Source organism: Amborella trichopoda, chromosome 9, assembly GCF_054954075.1.
Source record: "Amborella trichopoda isolate Santa Cruz 75 chromosome 9, AtrichopodaSantaCruz75HAP2 v2.0, whole genome shotgun sequence".
In the NCBI taxonomy this organism is placed as follows: Eukaryota; Viridiplantae; Streptophyta; class Magnoliopsida; order Amborellales; family Amborellaceae; genus Amborella; species Amborella trichopoda.
In genome coordinates, this window is record NC_142344.1 from 34,745,687 (window position 1) to 34,770,169 (window position 24,483).

Consider the following 24,483-nt stretch of genomic DNA (forward strand, 5'->3'; position numbering starts at 1 on the left):
TCTTCCCTCAAGTTTTTTCAACATTGGTATCAGAGCAGGTTGTGGAAGCGTGGTGGGCTCATAAACTACAGATCCCAATTTTTTTTTGGTATTTTATATCTTATTTTTTTCTTGAATTTAATTTACAGTAACTATAATATTGTGCTTTGTCATTCACGTATATCTTGCTGTAAATTTTTTTTTTCTAACCTTAAATTTAATGATCTGAATTTATTTATTTTTTATAAATTTCTCTCTCTTAATTTATTGCTCCTCATTTGCGATTCAGTGTTTGTTTTTACTGGTATTGTTGGTTCTGGAATATTTTCTTTTTGTAAATTCTTTTGCCATATTTTCTCTCTCTAGATTGCGTTTGGCTTACGTAATCATGGCGTACTCGGATGAGTCCTCTGTTTAATCTTTTGTAGATAAAAGTTAAAGAGATAGAGACGCTAGAAGAATCATCAAAAGAATAGGAAGAGAGAGAAAATAAGTTTAAGGCTGTTGCAGAAGAGTTATCTCAACTTAGCATATGCCTCAATATTAGGTTCTCTCTCTACGCCTCAATATTAAGCTCTCTGTCTAGAGTAGGAACAAGTTGTGTAGTTATTTTTCTCTCAGATCAAGTTGCTGATACAGTACATACTTGAGCCCACGGTCAAGTAACAGAAAATAAGGCAAATAATTCTTCTCTCTATTTTCTAATAAAATTAATAATAATAATAATAATAATAATAATAATAATAATAATAATAATAATAATAATAATAATAATAATAATAATAGCAATTTGTAAAGATTGAAAAAAAAAAAAATTCTTTTACTCTATGAAGGTAGCTGAGCATCTAAATTTACATATTGTTATATACTTTTTTTTTACTGACCATGGACTGCTGAAAATCAGGTGGCTGGCATCTTCTTTCTTCCATCTTTTTGTTGCTGAAAATTAGTGCATATTATTATTATTGTTGAATCTTATTATGCACGTGCCAATTCTATTGGAGTAAAGGCTTACATTTCAATTGCATTTTTTTTTTTTTTTTTTTTGTGACCTATAATTTAGGGATTTTCGACATATTTTATTTGCATAATAAGTGTCACTGCATTGCATAATTATCATATGCTTTGGTCTCTTTAAGTTAGAAAATTTCATGATCTTGATTTTGTGAATTTTCCTTCTTCTTTTTTTTGTGATTATGCAATGCCATATTTTTTGTTGAAAAATATCAAATATCATTGTAGACTCTCTATCTTGTGCTAAGACATATTCACATATTTATGAAAATTATTCTTATACAAGATTTGAAATAAAAGTAGTTGCTGCCTTACTTTATTAATTTTTTGTTGCATCACAGCAGTGCGAACATAAACTGTTCGAAAAAAATTTTCTTTGAAGTTGCAGCTGACTGAGAGTCGGCAAACTTATTGATTTTGCTAACAGACAACCTTTTCTTCAACACAATTAAATTTGTTTTTGAACTTTTAGGTATTATCTAAAAATTTAAAATGGCATCTAGGCTAGTCATGTCAGAATTATCTAAACTTGAAAAACTCAATGGGACCAATTTTTCTATATGAAAAATAAAAATTGGATATATTCTTTTTCAAGATAGGGTATAGTATGTCTTAGAAACAGAACCACCAGTTTTAGAGCCTAATGCCAATGGTCAAGCCAGAAAGAGACTTGAAGAATGGTTAGAAGATGACAAAGTAGCTAGGACTACTATGTTGTGCTTTATGGAAGATGATTTAATTAGAGTCTTTGAGAATTACACCACAACTCAAAGTATGATATGCACCCTATCTGAAAAGTATGGCACCACTTCTGAGACCCATGTACAATTATTGCTTGAAAAATACAATTCTTGTAGAACAGACTCAGTGACCGAGCATGTCAATAAAATGACAGTGCTCACAAAAGACCTTACTGTAGCTGGAAATCTAGTCCCCGATCATATGCAAGTGTCCATTGTCCTTAACAGTCTCCCTCCATCTTGGGAGTCTGTTGTAATTGCATTGTACCATTCTTCACAAGGGATAACCATGTTAAATCTTCCTATGTATCTTAGTATTGAAGCTTAGAGAAGAATGAGGAAGAAGTCAACTGAGCTCCACTTTGCCCAAAGTTTATCTTCTCAGATCCTCAAGAAACCTTTCAATTATAAGAAAAATACTAGGTATAAGGGAATGATGAGAAATTTTAAAAATCAAAAGAATAAGGTTAAGAAGACCTGTTTTTATTGTAAGGAAATTGGGCACATCAAGTTTAATTGTCCTCAACTGAAAAATAAAAATAGGAACCAAAATAAAAACCCTGTTCGAAATAATCAAACTAAGAGAAAGGACTTGATCTGCATTCTCCTAGAATCAATAATTGCCGATCATGACCTGAGAAATTGATGGGTCGACTCAGCCTCCACTCGACATGTCTTAAGGACCAAGGATGGATTCACATAATTGAAAGAGATTGCAGCCGGTAACCAGCAGATTTATATGAAAAATGATACCTACTTCGATGTACTAGGTGTTGGTACTTTCAAGCTGTGTTTACCAGGAGGAACAAATCTCTTATTGACTGATACATTGTATGCACCCAATATGAGGCGCAATTTGATTTTTGTCCCAAGGCTAGACAACAAGGGTTATGAAATATGGTTCAGGTCTGGTCGAGTTACCATTGGGAAGCATTCTAGAGCTTTGGTGTACGGTACTAAAGTTGACAATTTCTATTGACTAAATATTAATGAAAGTTCATCATTTTCTGGTTATATTGATGCTTCTTTTGATGCTTTTATGTGTATGGATGATCCATATTTATGACACTTAAGATTGTGACATATAAATAAAGACAAAATGAATCAAATGGTTAAAAAAGACTTACTCCCCAATTTAGGAGAAATTGTGTTCAAAACATGTGAGCCATCTATTTATGGTAAATTAACTAAGAAGCATTTCCCTAAAGGGAAAAGGTCTAGTGAACTGATATATGTTCAGTCTAGTATTGTTCACTCTGATATATGTAACCCATTAAATGTGAAAACACATAAAGGTATGGAATATTTCATAACATTTATAGATGATTATTCACGTTATGGATATGTATACTTAATTAGTAAGAAATTAGATGCATTAGAAACATTTAAAAAATATAAAGCTGAGGTAGAAAATCAGTAGGGTATATATATTAAAATTCTTCGAACAGATAGGGGAGGTGAATATTGCTCCGTTTTATTTTCTGAATTTTGTAAGGAGCATGGTATAATTCACCAAACAACTATGCCATATACACCACAATAAAATGGTGTAGCTGAAAGGAAAAATAAAACTCTAATAGACATGGTTAGGTCCATGATGAGCCATTCAAATTTCTCACCTTAGTTTTTGGGTGATGCTTTTAACACTGTAATATATGTCATTAATCGTGTTACAACTAAATCTATAAACTTGACCCCATATGAATTATAGACAGGTAGGAAACCTGACCTTACTATCTTGAAAGTTTGGGTTATTAGGCACCTGTGCTTATACCACCACAAAATAAATATAAATTACAAAGTAAAACTATAAAATGCTTCTTTTATAGGCTATTCAGAAAATTCTAAAAGGTATAGATTCTATAACCATGATATTAGATCATTAATAGAGAGTCGTAATGCTCATTTCTTAGAAAATATAGATGATGAAAATATTTTAAATAAGCCTATTGACTTACGTGAAATTGATAAATATAATGGTATAGAAGACCCTGTTTCTCAGACTCCCTTTACATTTAGTGAGAATGATTCAATTGAATCAATTATACCTACGATTTTAGAAGAATTGTATGTATTTATGAATGAAGATAATTACTCTTCAATGAGTGAGGATACAATAGATGAACCTCGTAGCTACAGTGAAGCTATTAGCTTAATGGAAATGGATCCATTGATAAATATAAAGCTAGGTTGGTAGTTAAAGGATTTACCCTAAGGGAGGGTATAGATTATGTAGAAACTTATTCTCCGGTAGCAAAATTTTCATCTATTAGGATCATCCTTGCATTAGTTGCATATTATGATATAGAATTATTTCAGATGGATGTCAAAACAGCTTTCTTAAATGGAGAATTAAAAGAAGACATATACATGAAACAACCAGAAGGACATGTAATTAAAGGCCAAGAAGACAAAGTATATAAACTTAAAAAATCTTTATATGGTCTAAAACAGTATTCTAGCTAATGATATTTTACTTTTCATAATGCAATCACTGAAATTGATTATATAGCCAATAGGTTAAACCATTGTGTATGTCTGGAATACTGAGAGCAATTTTGTTATATTGTCACTATATATGGATGATATTTTGATAGTCGGTAATGATATTGACATGATTAACCATATCAAATCATGAATAATTTCCCATTTTGAGATGAAAGATATAGAAGAAGCCTCATATGTATTGGGCATTAAGATAACAAGATATAGAAGTTCAAGACTTCTATGTCTATCTCAAGAAAATTATTTAGAAAGTGTTTTAAAAAGATTTAAGATAAAAAATTGCAAGCCCATAGATATACGTGTTTGTAAATGCTTAAAATTATCAAAGAAAATGTGTCCATTAAATGATAGTGACAAAGCTGAAATGAAAAGGATTTCATATGCTTAAACTGTATGATGCATAAATTATGCCATGTTGTGTACAAGACCTGATTTGAATCATGCACATTGTCTTGTAAGTAGATTTCAGAGTAATCCTGGGATGGCTCATTGGCAAGCTGTAAAAAGGACACTCAGATATATTCAGAAAATTAAAAATTATAAGTTGTGCTTCCAAGCTGACAACTTAGAGGTTACTGGATACTCAGATGCAGATTTGGCAAGAGACCTAGATGATAGAAAATCAACCTCAGGAATTGTATTCATCTTTGGTGGTGGATGTTTTTCTTGGTCAAGTAAGAAACAAGGTTGTGTAGCTCGATATACTATGGAAGCTGAGTATATTGCTTGTAGCATTGCTACAACTTATGCCGTTTGGATTAAGCGCTTCATAAATGATTTGAAGTTGGATATAACCAACGGACTTATTAAATTTTTTTGTGATAATTAGACTGCTATTTCATCAATTAGAAATGGAGCTTATAGTTCCAAGGATAAGCACATTGAATTGATTATCATTATATTTATGATACTATTGGAAAGAATGAAATAACTGTAAGCTATTTATCATCTCCAGATATGATTGCTAACCCTTTAACAAAGGGATTTAGTGCAGAAATATTATCAAAGCATGTAGTTTTGATTAGACTTAAAAATATTTAAGTCAGGAACTCCCAAATGTGATATTTTTTGATGTCTTGGTCATGAGAGGAAAAACCGTATTAGCGTGAAAAACCATGACATGACTTTGGATATTTTTTGTTATGAGATGTATAACTGCACTTGCATGAAAGCCTCATGACAAAAATATGCACATAAATGTTAAATTCATTAAGTGGTAAAGACTTTATGATATTTCAATATATATGGCCCTCAAGGGCAAGTGGGAGATGTTGGTACATGTATATGGTCATGAGGCCTTAAACGTGCAATATTTATCTCTCTCATAATTTAATGCTTATCACTAAAAAAGGGAGGCTTCTTTGAGAGAGAAAGTACTGTTATTTAATGGCTAGAAAGTAACCACCCATTTCCCAGGATTATAGGGCCACGTTTTCTTAGAGATTTCAGGAGGAAGCCAAACGTTAGAGAACGACCTCCTCCATCCATCTTTAAGAAGGGTTTCATGGCCATGGAGAGGTACATAGAAATTTACAAAGTTCTTACAGTTCTGGTAAAAGCCTGATGTTTGCGATCGATAGTCTAAAGACACTGCGCTTAATCCAAAGAGTGGGTCCATCTCTTCCCTCAAGTTTTTTCAACATAAGGGTTACAACCTCTTTATAAAGAGGGAGTTGGTGAAGATTACACCCTCTTCATGACGAGGTTACACCCCATGAAGGCATTCACCATGCATCCTAATGGCTGCCCCATTCATGAGGGGGTTATACCTTTATGAATGAGGGCATGAGGACGACCTTCCTCTTACTATAACAGGGAGAGGGGTGTGGGTCTTAAGGAAAGCTGTGAGAGTGAAGCAATCTGCCTTGAAAGAGATAACATAGTGTTCTCCCTTTTGAGTTGTTAGAAGAAACACAACCCACAAAAAGATAAATGAGTTGTGCGCGAGAGAGCGAGCTTGCACTTTGTTCCTCTTGTCACAAGTGTTGCATTTGTCAAAGTATTTGTGAGCTTCCACTTTGCTCAGGATATGTAGTATGAAACCGATTTTGGCAGCTCTAGTGGTTGTACAACTTCCCTATATGAGCTGATCGTTCATCTCTAAATTGTTTTTTAAGAGAGGAGGGTAGTAAAGATGGCTCCGATTGACCAAAACTTGACTGTGGGCACTTAGGTATGAAATTCGGTTTTTGGTTATTCAAATTTTTTGACTCAGTTATGCCCATTGGACCGGTTCTTCCAACAATCCCATTAAGTAGATAGACTAAAATCAGGTCCCCCCTCATATTCAACAAATAAAATACAATTTTCAAGATGATTAGCCAAAGCATGGATTCCTAATTCATACGAGTTCCCAGTGCTACTAGGTGTGAATGAAACTTATGCCTACTTTCCTTTTCTGTAAGAAGAGAGCAAAAACAAACTGCAAGCAAGACCATTACCCATTCCCCGGTTAAGGGTGCTTCTTAATTCTTGTGCCAATGCGAGCATGTAAAATGTACAGTGCGTCTCAAACATCCTTGCACTTGTGCATTGTACACGTTGTATGTTTAGAATAGACATTCTCTCCTACTGGTTCTTGGAAGACAACGGAGGGTATTCTCATTTCTATGTATCATTTAAATTGTTTTGTTATTCAATATGAGACTAAAATTTATTGTTTCTCTCTACAACAATGCATAATTACACTCTCAGATTATTACAATTTGGAAGGATTTTTTTGAAATACCACCTTTGATGTTTTAAAACAAAAATGCAATATTTTCCTCATTAAATTTGTAGGGGAGAAGAGTGAGGTATAATTTCATGAGGGGAACCAAGGCACTTCAAGTGAGAAGATAGCAATAGAGGTTTCTTAACTAGGCAACTAACACAAAGCACCCACTAAAAAAAGGGAACTTTGTTAAAATAAATGTAAGAGATAAACTATTTAATATTTTACTCATGTCTTCTGATTGAATTTTAAAAATTCTATCAAAATACAAGTAACCATGAGTTCGCATAGGTTAATAAGACAAATTATTAAAAGAAAAGTTTTATGTGAGTCAGTGGAGATAAGAGCGTGCTGACCCACAAATGTCCACATTAAGATGGACATTGCATAAAGTGCAACGGATATAAAAAACACATTGACGGTGCGCAACAAATACAAGAAAAATAATTTTATAATAATTATTATTATTATTTTAGTCATGATCACCATGGCCTAGATTAGAAATCCCCAAAACCTTGGATAAAAAATCCATCTTTAAAACAGATTTTAGAGGGGGGACATATGTGTCAGATGACTCATAGAAATCCCATCCAATATTAAATAGTTAAAAACTGAGATGTACTATTAAATTGTTAAAAAGAGAGATGTATTTTTACCAATGGTTTAAAAAACGGATCGGTGACCCAGATCGGGCTCCCAAAAAACCGATCCGAATTGGCAAATCGACCATCCGGATCGGGAATCGGGTGCATTGGTCAGAATAAAGCTTTAAAAAAATCCGAAAAAATTTATTAAAATTCATTATAAATATTGTTTTTTAAGAATTCAATAAGAAATGAGGGTACTCCATTAAGAATTTTCATGTTTTTGAATGAATATGGGAATATTGATATGTTCTTTCCCTGCATGAACCGCCATTCAGCATTTAATTTACATCAGACAAAAGGATAAACATAAATTATCATGGAATAAGTATATCAACATACATGGACTACAATAAAGCATAAAATTAGTAACATATGATCTAAAATTAAAATGATAGACGACGTTATTGTTCTTCTTGGTCACGCTGGTGCCATTGATTGAATTCGTTTAACAATTCATTGATTCGATCTAAAAACGAATCATCGATATTAGCAGGCGTCTGACTATTTCCAAATCCCTGAGTGTTAGTGTTTTGTTGTGTTCCCAATCTAAAATCCCCGAAGATTGTCCATCTTTCATGCTCACCTGCACTGTAGTGCTCATCCCTACACTGTTGCTGTTGGGACTCGATATGTGAATAATATGGCTGGGATAGGGTGGCCTCATAATCATCATCTCTCTCGTTTTCTCTTTGAATAATATGGATTAAAAAAAAAAATAACAAATTTTCAAAAAAATCGAACATGGATTAAAAAAAAAAAATCACAAATTTTCAAAAAATTCTATCATGGATTACAAAAAAAGATTTGATCATGGATTAAAAAAAAAAAATCACAAATTTTCAAAAAATTCTATCATGGATTACAAAAAAAAATTCGATCATGGATTAAAAAAAAAAAATCACAAATTTTCAAAAAATTCAATCATGGACTACAAAAAATTCGATCATGGATTACATAAAATTCGATCATGGATTACAAAAAAAAACAAACAAAAAAAAACAAAAAATTCGATCGTGGATTACAAAAAAATAAAAAAACAATTCGATCATGGATTACAAAAAATTCAATCATGGATTAGAAAAAACTCTATCATGGGTTACATGAAAAACAAAAAACAAAAAATTCGATCATGGATTAGAAAAAAAAACAAACATTTCGATCATGGATTACAAAAAAAAAAACAAACATTTCGATCATGGATTACAAAAAAAAAAACAAACATTTCGATCATGGATTACAAAACATTCGATCATGGATTACAAAAAATTCTATCATGGGTTACAAAAATAAAAAATAAAAAATAAAATTCGATCATGGATTACAAGAAAAAAAAACAAACATTTCGATCATGGATTACAAAAAATTCGATCATGAATTACAAAAAATTCTATCATGGGTTACAAAAAAAAAAAAAATTTGTTCTTCACAGAGCCGTTTTACATAAGCGATTTTAACTCAAAAATCCACCTCTAAGTGAATAAATTACATCCAATTGAGTATATTTTCTGATAAACAACAATATAAGGAATCAAAACCCTAAATTTTTAACACCTTATTTCTAATATATCATGAAAACAAAATCAAAAGGCGGAAAAAAAAAAAAAAACAACAGCGGAATTTTGGTTCCGCAGACATCTCAGTGTTCATCTCAAATTTCATGCTGTAATTGACCAGATTACATAAAATTGAAAATTTTAAATCATACTAGACACAATAAAGATTAAAAACCCTAATTATTGAACTCATTATGTTCAAAATATGCCGTGAAATAAATCAAATGGCGGAAAAAAAAAAACCCAAACTTCTTACCTGATTTTGTGAACCGAAGCCTTCAATCTCCAAAAAACTCTGTTTTTCTCAACGATTATCACAAATTAGTAACAAAAGGTTTTGATTCACAGCTTTAAGATCAAAATGCCTACAAAATTTGAAAGATTCATGCCCTATTTAGCATAAAACTTTCAGAAAAGGCGAAAACCCTAACACCAAATTTTTCGTGATCAAAAAACACCAAATTTTTCAACCATTTAATCTTTGAAAAAGCTGAATAAAGCTGTTTACAGCCTACAAATTGGATCACATGTAAAAAAAAACAAAAAAAATGATCAAAAAATGACTAATTTCAAAGAATCCCGTGAAGAACACTGTGCAACCCGTGTTCTTCACGGACCCGCCGATTCCGCACAGTGACTCGGCTGTGCAGAATCGTCCGGTTCTCTCTAGAACGGTTCTCTCTAGAACCGGACGATTTCCGATTTCTTAGCCGATCCGATCCCCATTTCGCGATTTTCGAGTCGAACCGGGTGAGTCCGGTTCGACTCGGCGTTTTTTAAAACACTGCTTTTACCTTGAAGTCTCAACGAGCGGGCGATTCTGTGGTCCGATTCGTGAAGATCGTACCCGGCCGCGCTCACTTCCCCAAGGCGCACTTTTCCAATTTTTTTTTTTGCTTTTTTGGGTTTTTTTGGAATTGATCGATATAGAAAGTCGCAATCTTAAAATATAGAACTACATATGCATTTAAAAACTCCATCGGAGAATATTGTTTGAGTGTTGAAAATTCCTCTAATAGATCATCTCGGCATCGAGATGTATGAATATAAAAAAAAAAAGATTTTGAGTCTCAAAAATTGTGCATCTTGCAACACATTATCTAGACCATCCATTTTCAAGATTTCCATATATTTATAGATCTACTTGATTTTAACTATTTTTGAAGTTTAAATTTTTATATTTAGACATAAAAATAGATTTTTAGATAAACCCAACAATTTTTTACATCAAAATTTCATGTTATAATAAAATTTGAAGGTACACCTTCATTGGATGTTTAAGGTTGCGGCCTTATAGAAACCACACCCATTAAGTGAAGCCTTACCTCAATATTGCATCCGAAAAGCATTTTGGATAACATAATCTATTTTCCAGTTGGCTCTAGAATCTATTTTTACTACTACTAATAAAAAGTATAGTTTAAAAAATAGTACAAATCTATAGATCTACAAATATTTGAGAATGGACAATCTAGATAACTGTTATAATATACATTACTTTCAGGGATTGAAATCTTATTTTTTCGCAATCATCGTGATAAAAATCAAGATGATCGATTAGAAGATTTTCTGGTGTCAAAAGTGTAGTTTTTGTTGACGTTTGAAGCAAAGAATTATTTTTTTCAAGAAAGCCTTGGCCTTATTTTAACCTTTTCCAATGTTAAAATCAGTGTTTAAAAAAACGCCGAGTCGAACCGGACTCACCCGGTTTCCAGTTCGACTCGAGAATCGCCATAGACGGATCGAATAGGCGAGTCCCGAACAATTTTTTTTTTTTTTTTGTATTCCATGATAGATTTTTTTGTTCTACTTGATCGTTTTTTTTGTAATCCATGATCGAATTGTTTTTTTTTTTTTTTTGTAATCCATGATCGAATTTTTTGTTTTTTTTTTTTTTTTTTGCAACCCATGATAGAATTTTTTGTAATCCATGATCGAATTTTTTGTAATCCATGATCGAAATGTTTGTTCTTTTTTCTTGTAATCCATGATCGAATTTTTTGTTTTTTGTTTTTTTTTTGTAACCCATGATAGAATTTTTTGTAATCTATGATCGAATGTTTTGTAATCCATGATCGAAATGTTTTTTTTTTTTTTTGTATTCCATGATCGAATTTTTTGTTTTTTGTTTTTTATGTAACCCATGATAGAGTTTTTTCTAATCCATGATTGAATTTTTTGTAATCCATGATCTAATTGTTTTTTTCTTTTTTTGTAATCCACGATCGAATTTTTTGTTTTTTTTGTTTTGTAATCCATGATCGAATTTTATGTAATCCATGATTGAATTTTTTGTAATCCATGATAGAATTTTCTGTAATCCATGATCGACTTTTTTGTAATCCATGATCGAAATGTTTGTTTTTTTTTCTTGTAATCCATGATCGAATTTTTTGTTTTTTTGTTTTTTTGTATCCCATGATTGAATTTTTTGTAATCCATGATCGAACTGTTTTTTTCTGTTCTTGTAATCCACGATCGAATTTTTTGTTTTTTTATGTTTTTTTTTTTTTGTAATTCATGATCGAATTTTATGTAATCCATGATCGAATTTTATGTAATCCATGATCGAATTTTTTGTAATCCATGATCGAATTTTTTATAATCCATGATCGAATTTTTTGTAATCCATGATTGAATTGTTTGAAAATTTGTGATTTTTTTTTTTAATCCATGATCGAATTTTTTTTTGTAATCCATGATCGAATTTTTTGAAAATCTAAGAGAAAATGAGAGAGATGATGATTCTGATGCCACCCTATCCCAGCCATATTATTCACATATCGAGTTCCAACAGCAACAGTGTAGGGATGAGCACGACAGTGCAGGTGAGCATGAAGGATGAACAAGCTTCGGGGATTTTGGATTGGGAACACAACAAAATACTAACACTCAGGGATTTGGGAATAGTCAGACGCCCGCTAATATCGATGATTCGTTTTTAGATCGAATCAATGAATTGTCAAACGAATTCAATCAATGGCATCAGCGTGACCAAGAATAACAACAACATCGTCTATCATTTTATTTTTAGATCGTATGTTACTAATTTTATGCTTTATTGTAGTCCATGTATGTTGATATACTTATTCCATGATAATTCTATGTTTATCTTTTTGTGTGATGTAAATTAAATGCTGAATGACGGTTCATGCAGGAAAAGAACATATCAATATTCGCATATTCATTCAAAAACATGAAAATTCTTAATGGAGTACCCTCATTTCTTATTGAATTTCTAAAAAACAATATTTATAATGAATTTTAATATTTTTTTCGGATTTTTTTGAAGCTTTATTCCGATCTATTCATCCGATTTCCTATCCGAATCGCCGATCCTGATCGGTTTTTTAGAAGACTGATCCGTTTTTCAAAAGGATCCGTTTTTTAAACCATTGGGCAAAAGCGTTAAAAAGGAGAAAAGAGCAGAGAAGGCGTTCAACACGCTGCTCTCTTCCTGCGATCCTTTCGGTATGTAGAGAGACAGAGGTAGGCGCCAGCGAGAGAGCGCGTGTGGTTTAGAGAATGGCTATGCATATGACAAGGATTCAGGGATTGTTGCCCTCATCTTTTCTGCTCCCTAGACTACTTGCAGGAGGAAGAGGAGGACCTTCCTCCAGACTCATTGGTGCTTCTCACTTCGCTTCTCTCTCTAGCCCACGCCCAATCCCAAGTAGTCACTTTAAATTCTCTCCTTTGTTCGCAGGAGCCCTTTCCTTGGGTTTTGCTGGTGCTTTTTCTCTCTTGAATGATGCTGAGGCCAAGGAACGCCCTTCGCCAGAGCTCGTTCCCCATAACGTGGTCCTCTATCAGTACGAGGCTTGCCCTTTCTGCAACAAGGTCAAAGGTAAATTCTTATCATCTCTGCTACCCAATTTTACTGAAGACCCTGTTGTCATTTTTTCGTTTCCTTTTTCTTTCCTGTAGTTGCTTCCCTTTGTTCAAATCTTGAAAGCGATTCGTCTGTTGGCTCTGTTCACAACTTTGTTTTAAAGACTTCGACATGCGAAAATGAGAATTGGGGTATGTCTGAGAATGAAAATTGTGTAAAGTATGTGGTTGTAGTTGGTGCTTGAATTCCTTGTACTTCTGTATTCCTACACTTTTATTTTCCTCGGCACTGGCCTTTGCATACAGTTTGATTAATGACACATATATAAATTTAATACTGTTATATGCATCAAACCCATCAATACATATATGTAGCATATCATGATGCATATATTATATTGTATTCATTTTGATATTTTTGGTAGCTGTCTTTTTATATCCTAGCAGTATCTCTTATCAGGATCAGTGTCCATATGGGAAGACATAGTCATGTTGTGCACAGACAATAAAACTTGTATCTGTGCATGAGAGTTCCACATTGACGTATTGCTATGCCTTGCTCAAGAATGTACTTTCTGACTTTTGTTCATCATCTCCAAGTAAACCTATTTGGGGTTTCTCCAAATAAATCTAGAGTGGTGGCTATAATAAACGAGATGTGCCCTTGCATGGTCCCTATGATTTGCAAAGAGAAGGGCAAATGTTGTTTGCAGTGTAGCTGAAGGCAGGGCTGCAGCATGGTGATTTCACTTGGCGGCTTTAGTTACCAATGAGTCAAGGGGTGACTTGTTGGTTCCAGACGTTAATTCCATGACTACATAGCTCCCTAAGACATTACCTGCTCGTTGCCCATCAGCAAGAGCTTCTGCAAGAGCTTCCTACTGCATTTGCAAGCAATTGGATGAGCTATTAGATGCGGGGATGATCTAGCCATCCGAGTCACCCTCCGGTGCACCAATTGTGTTTCAAAAGAGCATGATGGCTTGTTGTGAATGCTGTAAACTACCAAACATTTAACAAGTTGACCGTAAAGAACCCTACCCTTTGCTTGTACTTTCGCTTGGAATATTGGCAAGGTCACATTGGTGATTACAATGAAAAGAAAACATGTGTGACACGGTATGGATCATATGAGTTCCTTGTAATGCCATTTGGACTCATGGATGCCTTGGCAACCTTTAACAGTCTTTTATATGTTTTGTTCTTTATGTATATTGATGCTTTCTTGGTTGTATGTTTTGATGACACTTTATATAGGCAAAACTTGAATGACCAAATTTGACATCAAAGGCTTGTACTAAAAAGATAAAGGAAAACCAAGAAGAGATCATATTCCTTGACGACATGGTAGGCAGATGCTATCGAGAAGGATAACCAAAATGTGTGAGCCATCCTCGGTTGGCAGCAACCTAAGGGGATCCACGAGCTACGCTTCTTCTTGGGGCTAGCTAATTACTACATCGTGGGGTACTTGAAGAAGATAGTAGCCTTGACGGATCCCCTCTAAAAGGATATCAAGTGGGTTTGGACACAAGCTTGTGAAAAATATCTAAAGAGTGCAATCACCAACATGCTGGTGTTGCACCTCCCCTTCTTCGATTGACCCTTTGAGGTGCTGACAGATGCCTTGAGCTATCATTGCAGCGCTACTTATTTAAGATGGTCATTCGGTGGAGTTTGATAGCTGTAAGGTCAGTGAGACATAGAAATGGTACTCATCCTTGAGAACGAGTTGCTAGCGGTTTTGCTCTAAAGTGTTTGGTGCCACAGTTTGCTTGGGAGTTAAGATTGTTCTTTTAACAAATACTAGGACGATGAGGTGTTTCATGCAAAAGAAGTTGACCCTTAAGCAGGTCAGATGGCAAGAATTCCTTGTTGAGTTTGGCTACATCCTGGAGCATGAGGCAAGGGAGTTAATTTAGTCGCAAATGCCCTCAAATGCAAGTTGAAGCATTCAATGGTGGTCGTAGAAGTGGTACAAATAGAAAGGAACCTAGTTGGACACATCTGCTTGTAACACGATTGTGATCCCATTATCAAGAAGCTGGTGCAACAAGTCTAGGATGCACAAACCAAGCCATTTTGTCTAGAGAGTGGATTTTGCCATTGAAAGGCTTATTTATGTATCAGTGGGCTTTGCAAGTTCTTGAGGGAGTGCCATGGTGCTTGTGCTACAAATCAACCAAAAGAGAGGCCCTAGCTCTACTGGCTCCAAATGGAGCAAGATGTCGAGCACTATGTGGAGACATCTTTTATTTGCTAGCAAAACAGGACAGACCGGCAAATACTAGTCAGACTATTAGAGTAGCTAATCATACTTGAGGGTTCATAGGTTAGCCTATCTATGGATTGCATAAGAGAGTTGCCCAAAGTCAATTGCATGATTAGATCATAATCGTGTTTGATAGGCTCTCTATATACTGCACCGAATCTAACCCATTTATCGCGACTGTTGACTGTTGCACAACAAAAATAGCAGCATAATTGTTCCTCATCCATGTAATGAAGTTGTTGGGTGTGGCAAAAGATATTGTGAGTGATTAAGATGCTTGATTCATGATCTAGTTTTAGGGACACCTATTCAAGCTAATGGGCTTGAAACTGAGCTTCTCACAGTAACCATTATCAGATTGATGATTCAACTGAGAAGTTGAACATTATCGTGGAAGACTGTTTAGGTGCTATGTAGCAGCCAACCAACAAAAAACATTCAATTTGCCAGACTTGGCGCAATTTTGCTACAATCTCCATTAGATCTCTTTAATAGGTTAACAAACCTTGGCGCCTCCAATTTTGCAAACTTAGTTTGAGGGTGAGGTTTAAGCCATCTTGGTTTAACTAGTATTGGGTCAAAGCAAGAAGAATAGAAGAGTTGAGTTTTTGGTTAAGTGGAAGGGCGTGCTAGGAGAAGAAGCTAGCTGTGAAAAGGATGCAACCTTGTGGGAATACGAAGGTCTTATCCAAGTGTTCTTAGTTAAGCCTCCAATAGGGATGTTGGGAACTCTTGGTGGGGAAGGCTTGTCAGACCCCTAGCTAGGTGTGTGCTTGGTGGTTGACGGTAATGGCTCTCTCAACGAACCTCCCATGATGGGCCTAATGAATGGAGAAATTATTGTTGGTCCTTACACAAATCCAAAATGATTGATAGCTCTTATACTGACTTGTGTTACTTTTAAGGGTGGCAATGGGCCGTGTGGTCCGCCCCGATCAGCTTAGCCCTAAACAACTAGGAGTTGGGCCACAAAATGTGGCTTGAGGGCTAGCCAAGGCCACACAATCACTGCCCTAGGGTAGGGATGGACTGGGCCTGGGCCTGGGCCATGGCCAGCCCAATTCAACCCTCTTCCTTTTTTTTTCTTTTGATTTTATTCGGCCTAGCTAGGCCCAAACCTTATTGGCCGAGGGCCTCTTTGGCCCGGTCAAGGCCAGGCTAGGCCTGGCTGGCCCTATGGTTACTAGGGCTGCGGTCGGCCCAGCCCAGCCCAGGCTCGGCCTGTTGCCAGCCCTCGTTACTTTGTGCCAGTTTTTGAGATGGACAAAACCTATGAGGGAGCACCCTCCTGCCTTGGACCACCTTTGATGGGAGGTGAGGTTGGTGCCATTCAGTGTGCGTGAGGATTAGGTCTCACCCCCATGTGTGCGCATGCACGTGAATGGGCTAGGAAACGACATTGAATGCGCTTTTGTTGGGCAGGTGGCTGGACTGTAACAATTTTAAGTTCAAATTCAAGTAAGTTGGTGGCTAGATACTATGATTGGGCTAGAGAGCGAGTGGGCTTTGTAACAACTACATACCATGAAGTGGGTGTAATGGTGCCACAAGTAGGCCTTGCAAGATAAAAAGGTTGATTGCTATGTGTCCCATGAGTTTGAATTCAAAAACTATGTAACCAATCTGGGGTCTGACCTTGAGGGACATCTAGTTTAGTATACTTGTAAGTGTAAAGTGGAATAAAATAGGGCCCTGACCCTTGTCCCACTCTTTCTCTCTTGTCTGTGTATTTTGTGTCAGTGAAATGCTGAATTTGGCTTCCTAAGCTGCCAAACTTACGAGTTAATGGCGCACGGTTATGCTAGTGAAAATTGGTCCTGTGACAGCTAGTATTGCTGTATGGTCATATGACTATGCTATCTGGTTTGAGATCTCGGCTTTTGAGAATCACATTCTTTTAAAAGAAATGGCACTAGAGAGGCTAATCTAGTATTTCATGCGTGAACTAACTATAGAGGAGCTGATTATCATTTCATACAAGGGAAAGGACTTTTTTCAAGATATTTGTTCATCACAGTGTGGTGACTACTTCATGGGTTTACTTCATGGCTTGCATGCATTTTCACAAAAATCACTAGCGACAGACATCTATGAAATTATGGTATTTACTTTGAATCAACCAGCCTATTCAATTGGCTTTTGAGGGACTATTCTAGAAGCATTAAGCGTTTTATGCTGTTGTGCCATAGGTCGTGTACTTGTTTTGTAAATTGCATGTTTATCATTAGTTATTTGTAAACTTCAAAAAAAAAATTTATTTGTTATGTGTTAGGGGCTCAAATGTCATTACCCATTTATCATTCACCTGTAGAAGTTATACTCAGACAAATGGATGTGACTTAAAAAATATGTTGTGTTTAGTTAAACTGGTATACACGCTAGCTTTTACTCTTTGAGTTCCCATTTGAAAATCTAGTCCAAACCAGCTGAATCAGTCTCAATTGATATCAGCAGGAGGATTTAGGAATGGCGGATTTGGTTGTCACTTCTTTGTTCTCAATTGCACACCGTACAGCCAAAACCCCATTTGGTAGTAGGTACTGATCTTGTTGTGAAAAATTGCAGCCCTTCCAGATTCCCCAAGTTTGCATATGAAGATCTGCATCTTTCTTGGTAATGAAAGTGCAGAATATCCTCTATGAATGCGTAGGTGGTTATTTTATGGTTTATGAATTAGCTGTCTTGTTTACCATTAATGTTAAGTTATTTGTTGCCAAAAGATCTTTATGGTGTTTTGTCAATGTTCTGAGTCCGCATGAATCTTCTGCCTGGGTCCACTGAGTATCGGATATTTTTAATATTTATACAAGTTCACCTCAGAGATATCTGTTTGTCATGAGTTCATTTGCATTTAAACTGTTCATTGTTTGTTATCTATATATGAAAAGGGTTTTGACAGCAGAAAGAAGCACCGATGCGTGTGCGCGCACACATGTATTATCTTGAAATCATCCATGACTCCCGAAGTTTAATTGATCTATATTTTTACTTTTGTGGTGAACTTTGCTTTCCTTTTCAGCCTTTCTCGATTATCATGATATAGCATACAAAGTTGTGGAAGTCAATCCCCTTAGCAAAAAGCAGATCAAATGGTCAGATTACAAGAAAGTTCCCATTTTGACAGTGGACGGTGAACCACTGGTTGGTTCATCAGGTATGTGTGATTATTTGTTTCTATAAGACTGAAATTCAGGTGTTAGAGGTGGATTGACTAATGAGCTGGACAAGATTAAACTTGCATCTCAGAGCACTTTAATTGTGGAACTGGGTTAATGTCTTGGTCACTTTGATCCTTTAAAAGTTGTCTTGTTTCATTGGTAGATATTGTTGACCACTTACGCAAGAGAATTCATCCCAACACACCAGTTCTTGAAGATTATGCTGACAGTGAGGAGAAGAAATGGTGTAGGTCAGTCTTTTTAGTTCCCCCCCCCCCCCCCCCCCCCCCCCCCCCCGCCCTTTCCTTTTCTTTGCAGCAGGACATTGCTACTTCTAACAGTTCCTTTAGAAATGTCGCTCTCATGAATGTTTTGAATTCTATGGAGAGGGTCAAGCTCTAAAAACATGCAATTGTGAATAAGGTGGTCATGTCTAACATCTTGGGCAATTCTTGGTTGTGACTCCTCTTTGATTAGTGGTTTGTTTTGTAACCCAAGCCAATTCAATGTGATTCTGTGCTTTTTTGCCTTTTCGATGATAGTATGACCATTTACTTTCGTCCAAAAATATGACCCTTTACTTTTGTCCTGTTTGTTCACCAACTTGGTTTTTGGTTCAATGGTTCATAATAAAAGGACTGTATTATTTGGTTTTTTAATCTTTAATGGGTGAAAAAATGAGTTTTTCATTTTCCTTTCTCTAGTCCGTACAGTTAACCCAACTATTTTATCCCTTTTTGAGACTAAGCTCACGTCCCCTGATTTGTCTTTGATTAAAGTCTATCCGGGGCCAAGACCCCTGTGCTTGGGAAGCCAAAGATTCACAGGATTCCTCGGGGGGTATATGGATTGTTTGGAACCCAGGCATTCTTCAAGGTATCTCGATTCAAATCCTTGAATACTCGGTATCTTTATCCTTTTCCTGCCTAGCAGATAACTTCCCCTTTTTTACCTCCTTTGTTTATGGCATCAAATCTCTGGCAGGAACTTTCCTCACTGTCTCCCCACTTAATATCCTTTGGCTATTGGCCGGCGACTTTAACACTGTGAGATGACCACATGAAAAATCAAATGGGGGGAGTATCAATGCATCGATGAGAGCTTTAGCAGACTTTATAGAGAGCATACCTTTAATTGATATCCCCCTCTTAGGAGCCTCTTTTACATGGTCTAACCATGCTTCAACCCCAATTATGTCAAAATTAGATAGGTTTTTGATTAACCAACAGTGGGAAGCAGAAATGCCTGGCATCAGTTCCAGAGTACTCCCTAAGTAACCTCAGATCATAAACCTATTCTCCTAGATACCAACCGCATTCCTTGCATCAATAAACCTTTTAGGTTCGAATTGCATTGGTTTGAAGAACCATCTTTTCCATCCTTGTTCGTCTTAGTTTGGTCCTCCACAAAAGTTTTCGGTTGGGCAGGGTTTAGGGCTTTAGGCTCACTCGTAAGCTCCAAAATCTAAAAGCTTCTCTCAAGCTTTGGAGTAGGGATATCCCCTAAAATTTCAGAACTCGGATAAGAGCTGACTCAACCTTAATCTCAGACATGGACCAATTGGAAGAAACTAGACCCCTAACTCCCTTAGAAAGTCAAGGTAGAACCCAAGCCAGATTTGACCTCTCTCAAACCTTAAAACAACCTCTTCACCGACCCTTACCACATCAGTCGTCTTTTCATTAGATTTTTCTCTAACCTCTTTTCTAAACCCAACCTCCCTTACCCCCGTTTAGGCAATTTATCCTTCAAAGTTATATCCCCTGAAGCTGCTGCCAATCTTGAGAGGCCATTCTCCTTGGAAGAGATAAGGAAAGCTACCTTTGACCTTCCCAAAGATAAAGCCCCTGGGCAAGACGGGTTCCCCATAGCCCTATTCAAAACCTTTGGGATGTAACTGCTTCAGACCTTCTAGCTTTCTTTGAAGAATTCTTCCTGAGGGGCAAAATAAATTCAGCTCACAAATGTACCTTCCTAGCTCAGATTCCCAAATTAGAGGGTGCCCATAGGATGAAGGATTTCCGCCCAATCAGTCTTCTAAACTCTTCCTATAAAATCTTAGCCAAAGTCCTCATTGTTCATGAGAATAATTATGAGAGCGACAATGAAATCCAGCTCTGGTTAATCAACTGGAAGGATTTGGAAATTCCCAGAAATTGGTTGGTTGATAGTTTTTCTGCAAATTACAGCCAAGATTAGAAACCTGTAACTTTCCAAGCATCTGGGAAAAACTTGTACTTCTCACACCAAAGAACTTCAACCAAAAGTTTGAGTCAGTCAGTACCTAATAGTCCAACACCATGATTTTCTGAACCAAAAGAATTATCTTTGAATAGAAAACCAATTGGTCTCAAACATTTTTCGATACCAATTTTTCCTGGATTGACTAGCTCTTTTGAAACTAGAAACACCAGTAATACAAAAGATGAAGAAAAAGAAGAACTTCAAAAAACGGTTTTATTTTCAAAAATCGAATTTCAAGATGGGGAAGAAAAATCTTTTCTCATAAAGAAGGGAAAGAAAGTCTGGCAGACAACTATGTCAAATCGTGGTGCTTGAATAAACCGAGGCTCTCTTAACAAGGGCATCAGCTCCTATGTTAACCTCTCGAAAAATATGGGCAATAGATCACCTATGGGGTGAAAGCCTCACATGGCAATTATCAACTATTGTATGTAATTGACTAGAAGAGATGAATCTCTTTCTATCTGTATCGGGAAGCAACCTGTCTGAATAACCAAAAGAATGCCTTCTTCTAAAGCCTTAAATTCTGCATAATTATTCATTGTGACCCCTAAGTCTATAGCAAACGGCGCCACAAAACCACCATTGCTATTTCTTATGACCCCGCTACCTCCTGCCAAATCAAGATTGTGCAAGGACACACCATCAATATTCAACTTACAACTCATAGCCTTAGGAAATGACCTTGCGATTGGGATCTGACCTTTTGGCTTCAACTGGCGCCAAATAATTTGTGGATTGCCAATAATCACCTTTTCTGATAGGTGAAAGACCCATTTTTCACTTCTGCTAGGGCCTTAACATGAGTAGTAACCTGATTGACAAGCTGCTCTCTTCTCATTGCGTTAAATCGAAATATTTTCCTATTTCGCTCCTCCCAAAGAAACCTGATAGCAGTGAAGAAAATAGCCATCCAGATGTTGAGAAGCCCAGCTGATTTGAACTTGAAGGCTAACCAACTGCGAAGAATATCCTGAGCCGATGAGCCAGTCACAAATCTCTTACCACATCGCCACTCCAAGGACTGCCAGACACCCTGGAAGAACGTGCATTGAAACAAAGATGACATAGGTTGTCGTCATTGCTCCTGCAAAAAAGGAAGATGGTAACAATATGGATACCTCGTTGTTGGAATATGGATGTGATCGGTAACCGATTATGCATTGCTTGCCAAGAGAACCACTTAGCCCGTGGATGACATTCAACCATCATATCAAACCCTATGCCCTTTCTAGAAGCTTTTGTACATGTATACAGCCATAAATATTACACATAAAACGTGCCAAAAATCAAATTTTATTTTTCACAAAATTCACCAAAATTCCCATAAAACAATGCATACCTACACAATTTAAAAAATGACCAACGATTCCCATTAGGGGTTAACGTCACCTCCATGTGGGGCTAACGTGGACTAGCCCATAGAACCATGTGGCACCCATTGACCATTTGGATGTCACATGTGGGTTCTGTATGTCTGTCCTTGTTTGTCATTTCTCGGAAAAGATTCTAGAAATTACCATTTTGGGCTCATAAAAATTTAGAAAAATCTCCAAAAATTCCCAAAACTTCACCAAAGCTTATTTAATCAAAATAACACATTTTTGAAAATAAAATTAGGCATCAGAGCGTTCCACTTAGGTAAACCTGGAATCCAAATTCACCTTCTCAGTATGACCCAACATACCCATGACCCACAAAACTAATCAAGGGCTCATACTTGGCTTATCAAAATTAAACCAATGTGTTGCTTAGGATTCTTAAGTTGTAGTTGATTACAAGTGCACCCCGAAGGACATGCACTCAAATAGATGCAGGGGTTCCTCTCTTGGCACATGTGCATTTCTCTTCACAGTAGATCGTCTGGAAGAGCGGCTTGCCATTCGCAGCTATTCATGCACATGCATGAGAAGGTCACTATGTCAAGGATTTAAGCTTATGTCCTCTCTGCGCCTCGGACTTCTCATACAGGACTAAAACACACAAAATAAAATGTCGAGCTCATATCACAATCAATCATATATACGTTATGCCCTGGCCATCTCATACTCATGAAGCATAAAATTATAACTAACCTTGACTAAAGGTAACCCTTAATCCTCTCGGTGCCTTTCACACATAGATCGACCTCATGACTCTCAGGGTTCCTGACTCTTGGTCCCGATGTATTAAGATCATAGAGTCATATCGCTCTTTTACTCCCACTGAATTTAAGAGCTATGAATATGTTGGGGTTTTAAGGCCTTGAAAGGCCATAACTCCAGCGCAGGACCCTTTTTAAAATCTATCACTCATGATGCATGGGTAAGATTTATGTCTCGCCATAATATGACTAGTAGTTGTAATTTTACAACCAAGCCAGGGCCTGTGAATTTAGCAGACTCCATCCTCGTGCAAAGCAATGCACAGGGAATCTATCTGAAAGAGGTCTCTTGGTATTAGTCCACCCCAAGGAGGGGCTCCTCAATGACCAACTAATTTTACGTTGCAAAGAGTAAAGACCCCATCCACTGAGAGCGGTCAAGTACAATGGTGGAAGGAGTTTTCAGTAACAGATTTTGAGTGCTCATAGGAAGCATGAGGTAAAGGGACTTCCTTGGAGCAAGACAAGTGTTAGCACTGGTTATCGTGTAATATGCACGCTAGTTCTTATTACACCTATGCACTCTTTCCAATTGATTGACAATGTCAACTTCAATCAATCACAGTGTCTTGCTATACAAATGGTAGCAATAAAAAGATTCCAAGATCATGAGCTCTTTAATGATTGAGTGGACACATACTGGAAACAAAGGTGGCAGTTGCACATGCTGTTATAAAATAGTAAGTGTTGCTCAGATAATGCACACATCACATGTCGAGGACTAGCACTAACAGGCTCAAACTAACTCTTTTTTTATTTTCAGATGATTGATAGGCTCAAACCAGCTTCCTAACAGAATTTCACTGAAGTTTTGTAATGTTTAGTGATTAGATTCATATAGTTGAACTATTGATCACCCCAATAAGTGCCAATGAGGCTTTAAAACGAAGGGCCGTCAACCTACCGTGTTCTGTGATATAGTCAAATGACTCAAGAGCCTCAGAAGTGATCCTGTAAATATTTGGTGATAGGACATGCACCAAGTGATCATCAACCCACCTGCATATTTGTCACAAAGGTAGTTAGTCCATTAAAATATAATTGGAACAAAGACTTAAATAACCTACATCAACATTAAAAAAGCAGTCAGCATATCAATACAAATAAAACAAGGGCATTGGAACCCAACAAATGGTTGAGTTGAATAAAGCTTTAGCACAAGATTAGTACACAAGCCCTGAATAAAGGCTCATCTCAAACAATTTAAACCAAGAAATAAAGAAACACTAGCGGAAATCAACATTAATAATGTCAGGGAGCAAATGTTTCAAGGTTTGGATCTTCAGGAAAAAGAGGTAGAAACTATGCTGTGAATATTAGATAAACTGTTGGATGTTGGGACATTGAATTTATGATTAAGCAGTAGAAGACTCGCTTTAAAACCAGAGTCAACATCAAGTTAGGAAGTGATGTGTAGGAGCATTGTAGGGCAAATTGTAATATGATGATCATTAGTATAGCTGTAATACATTATATTTGTACAGAGTAGTGGTTTAAAAACGGATCGGTGGCAAGGATCGGGCACCCCAAAAACCCATCTGGATCGGTGAATCGGCGATCGGGATCGGGAATCGGTCGAATCGGATGGATTAAGTTTTAAAAAAATCTAAACAATAAAATTCATTATAAATGTTGTTTTTTAGGAATCCAATAAGAAATCGGGGTACTACATTATTAATTTTCA

General features: G+C 36.3%; 1 protein-coding gene across 24 annotated transcripts in view; it reads left to right on the top strand.

Moving 5' to 3' along the window:
• The first annotated feature begins 12,545 nt into the window (after positions 1-12,545).
• LOC18436622 (uncharacterized) overlaps positions 12,546-24,483 on the top strand; it is a 42,739-nt gene continuing 30,801 nt past the window's right edge. For 5 of the 24 annotated variants that reach the window (XR_016040769.1, XR_016040770.1, XM_006846850.4 and 2 more), the window contains exons 1-3: positions 12,546-12,998; positions 18,274-18,408; positions 18,576-18,663. Coding sequence is in view for 15 of the 24 variants with exons in the window: in XM_006846850.4 (XP_006846913.1) it covers positions 12,677-12,998; positions 18,274-18,408; positions 18,576-18,663 (545 nt within the window). In the remaining 9 variants the exon portion in view is untranslated. Of the gene's footprint in view, positions 12,999-13,078; positions 13,175-18,273; positions 18,409-18,575; positions 18,664-24,483 lie in introns of all 24 variants that reach the window. The other 19 variants (XR_016040767.1, XR_016040768.1, XM_020668738.2 and 16 more) reach the window with 10 other exon arrangements.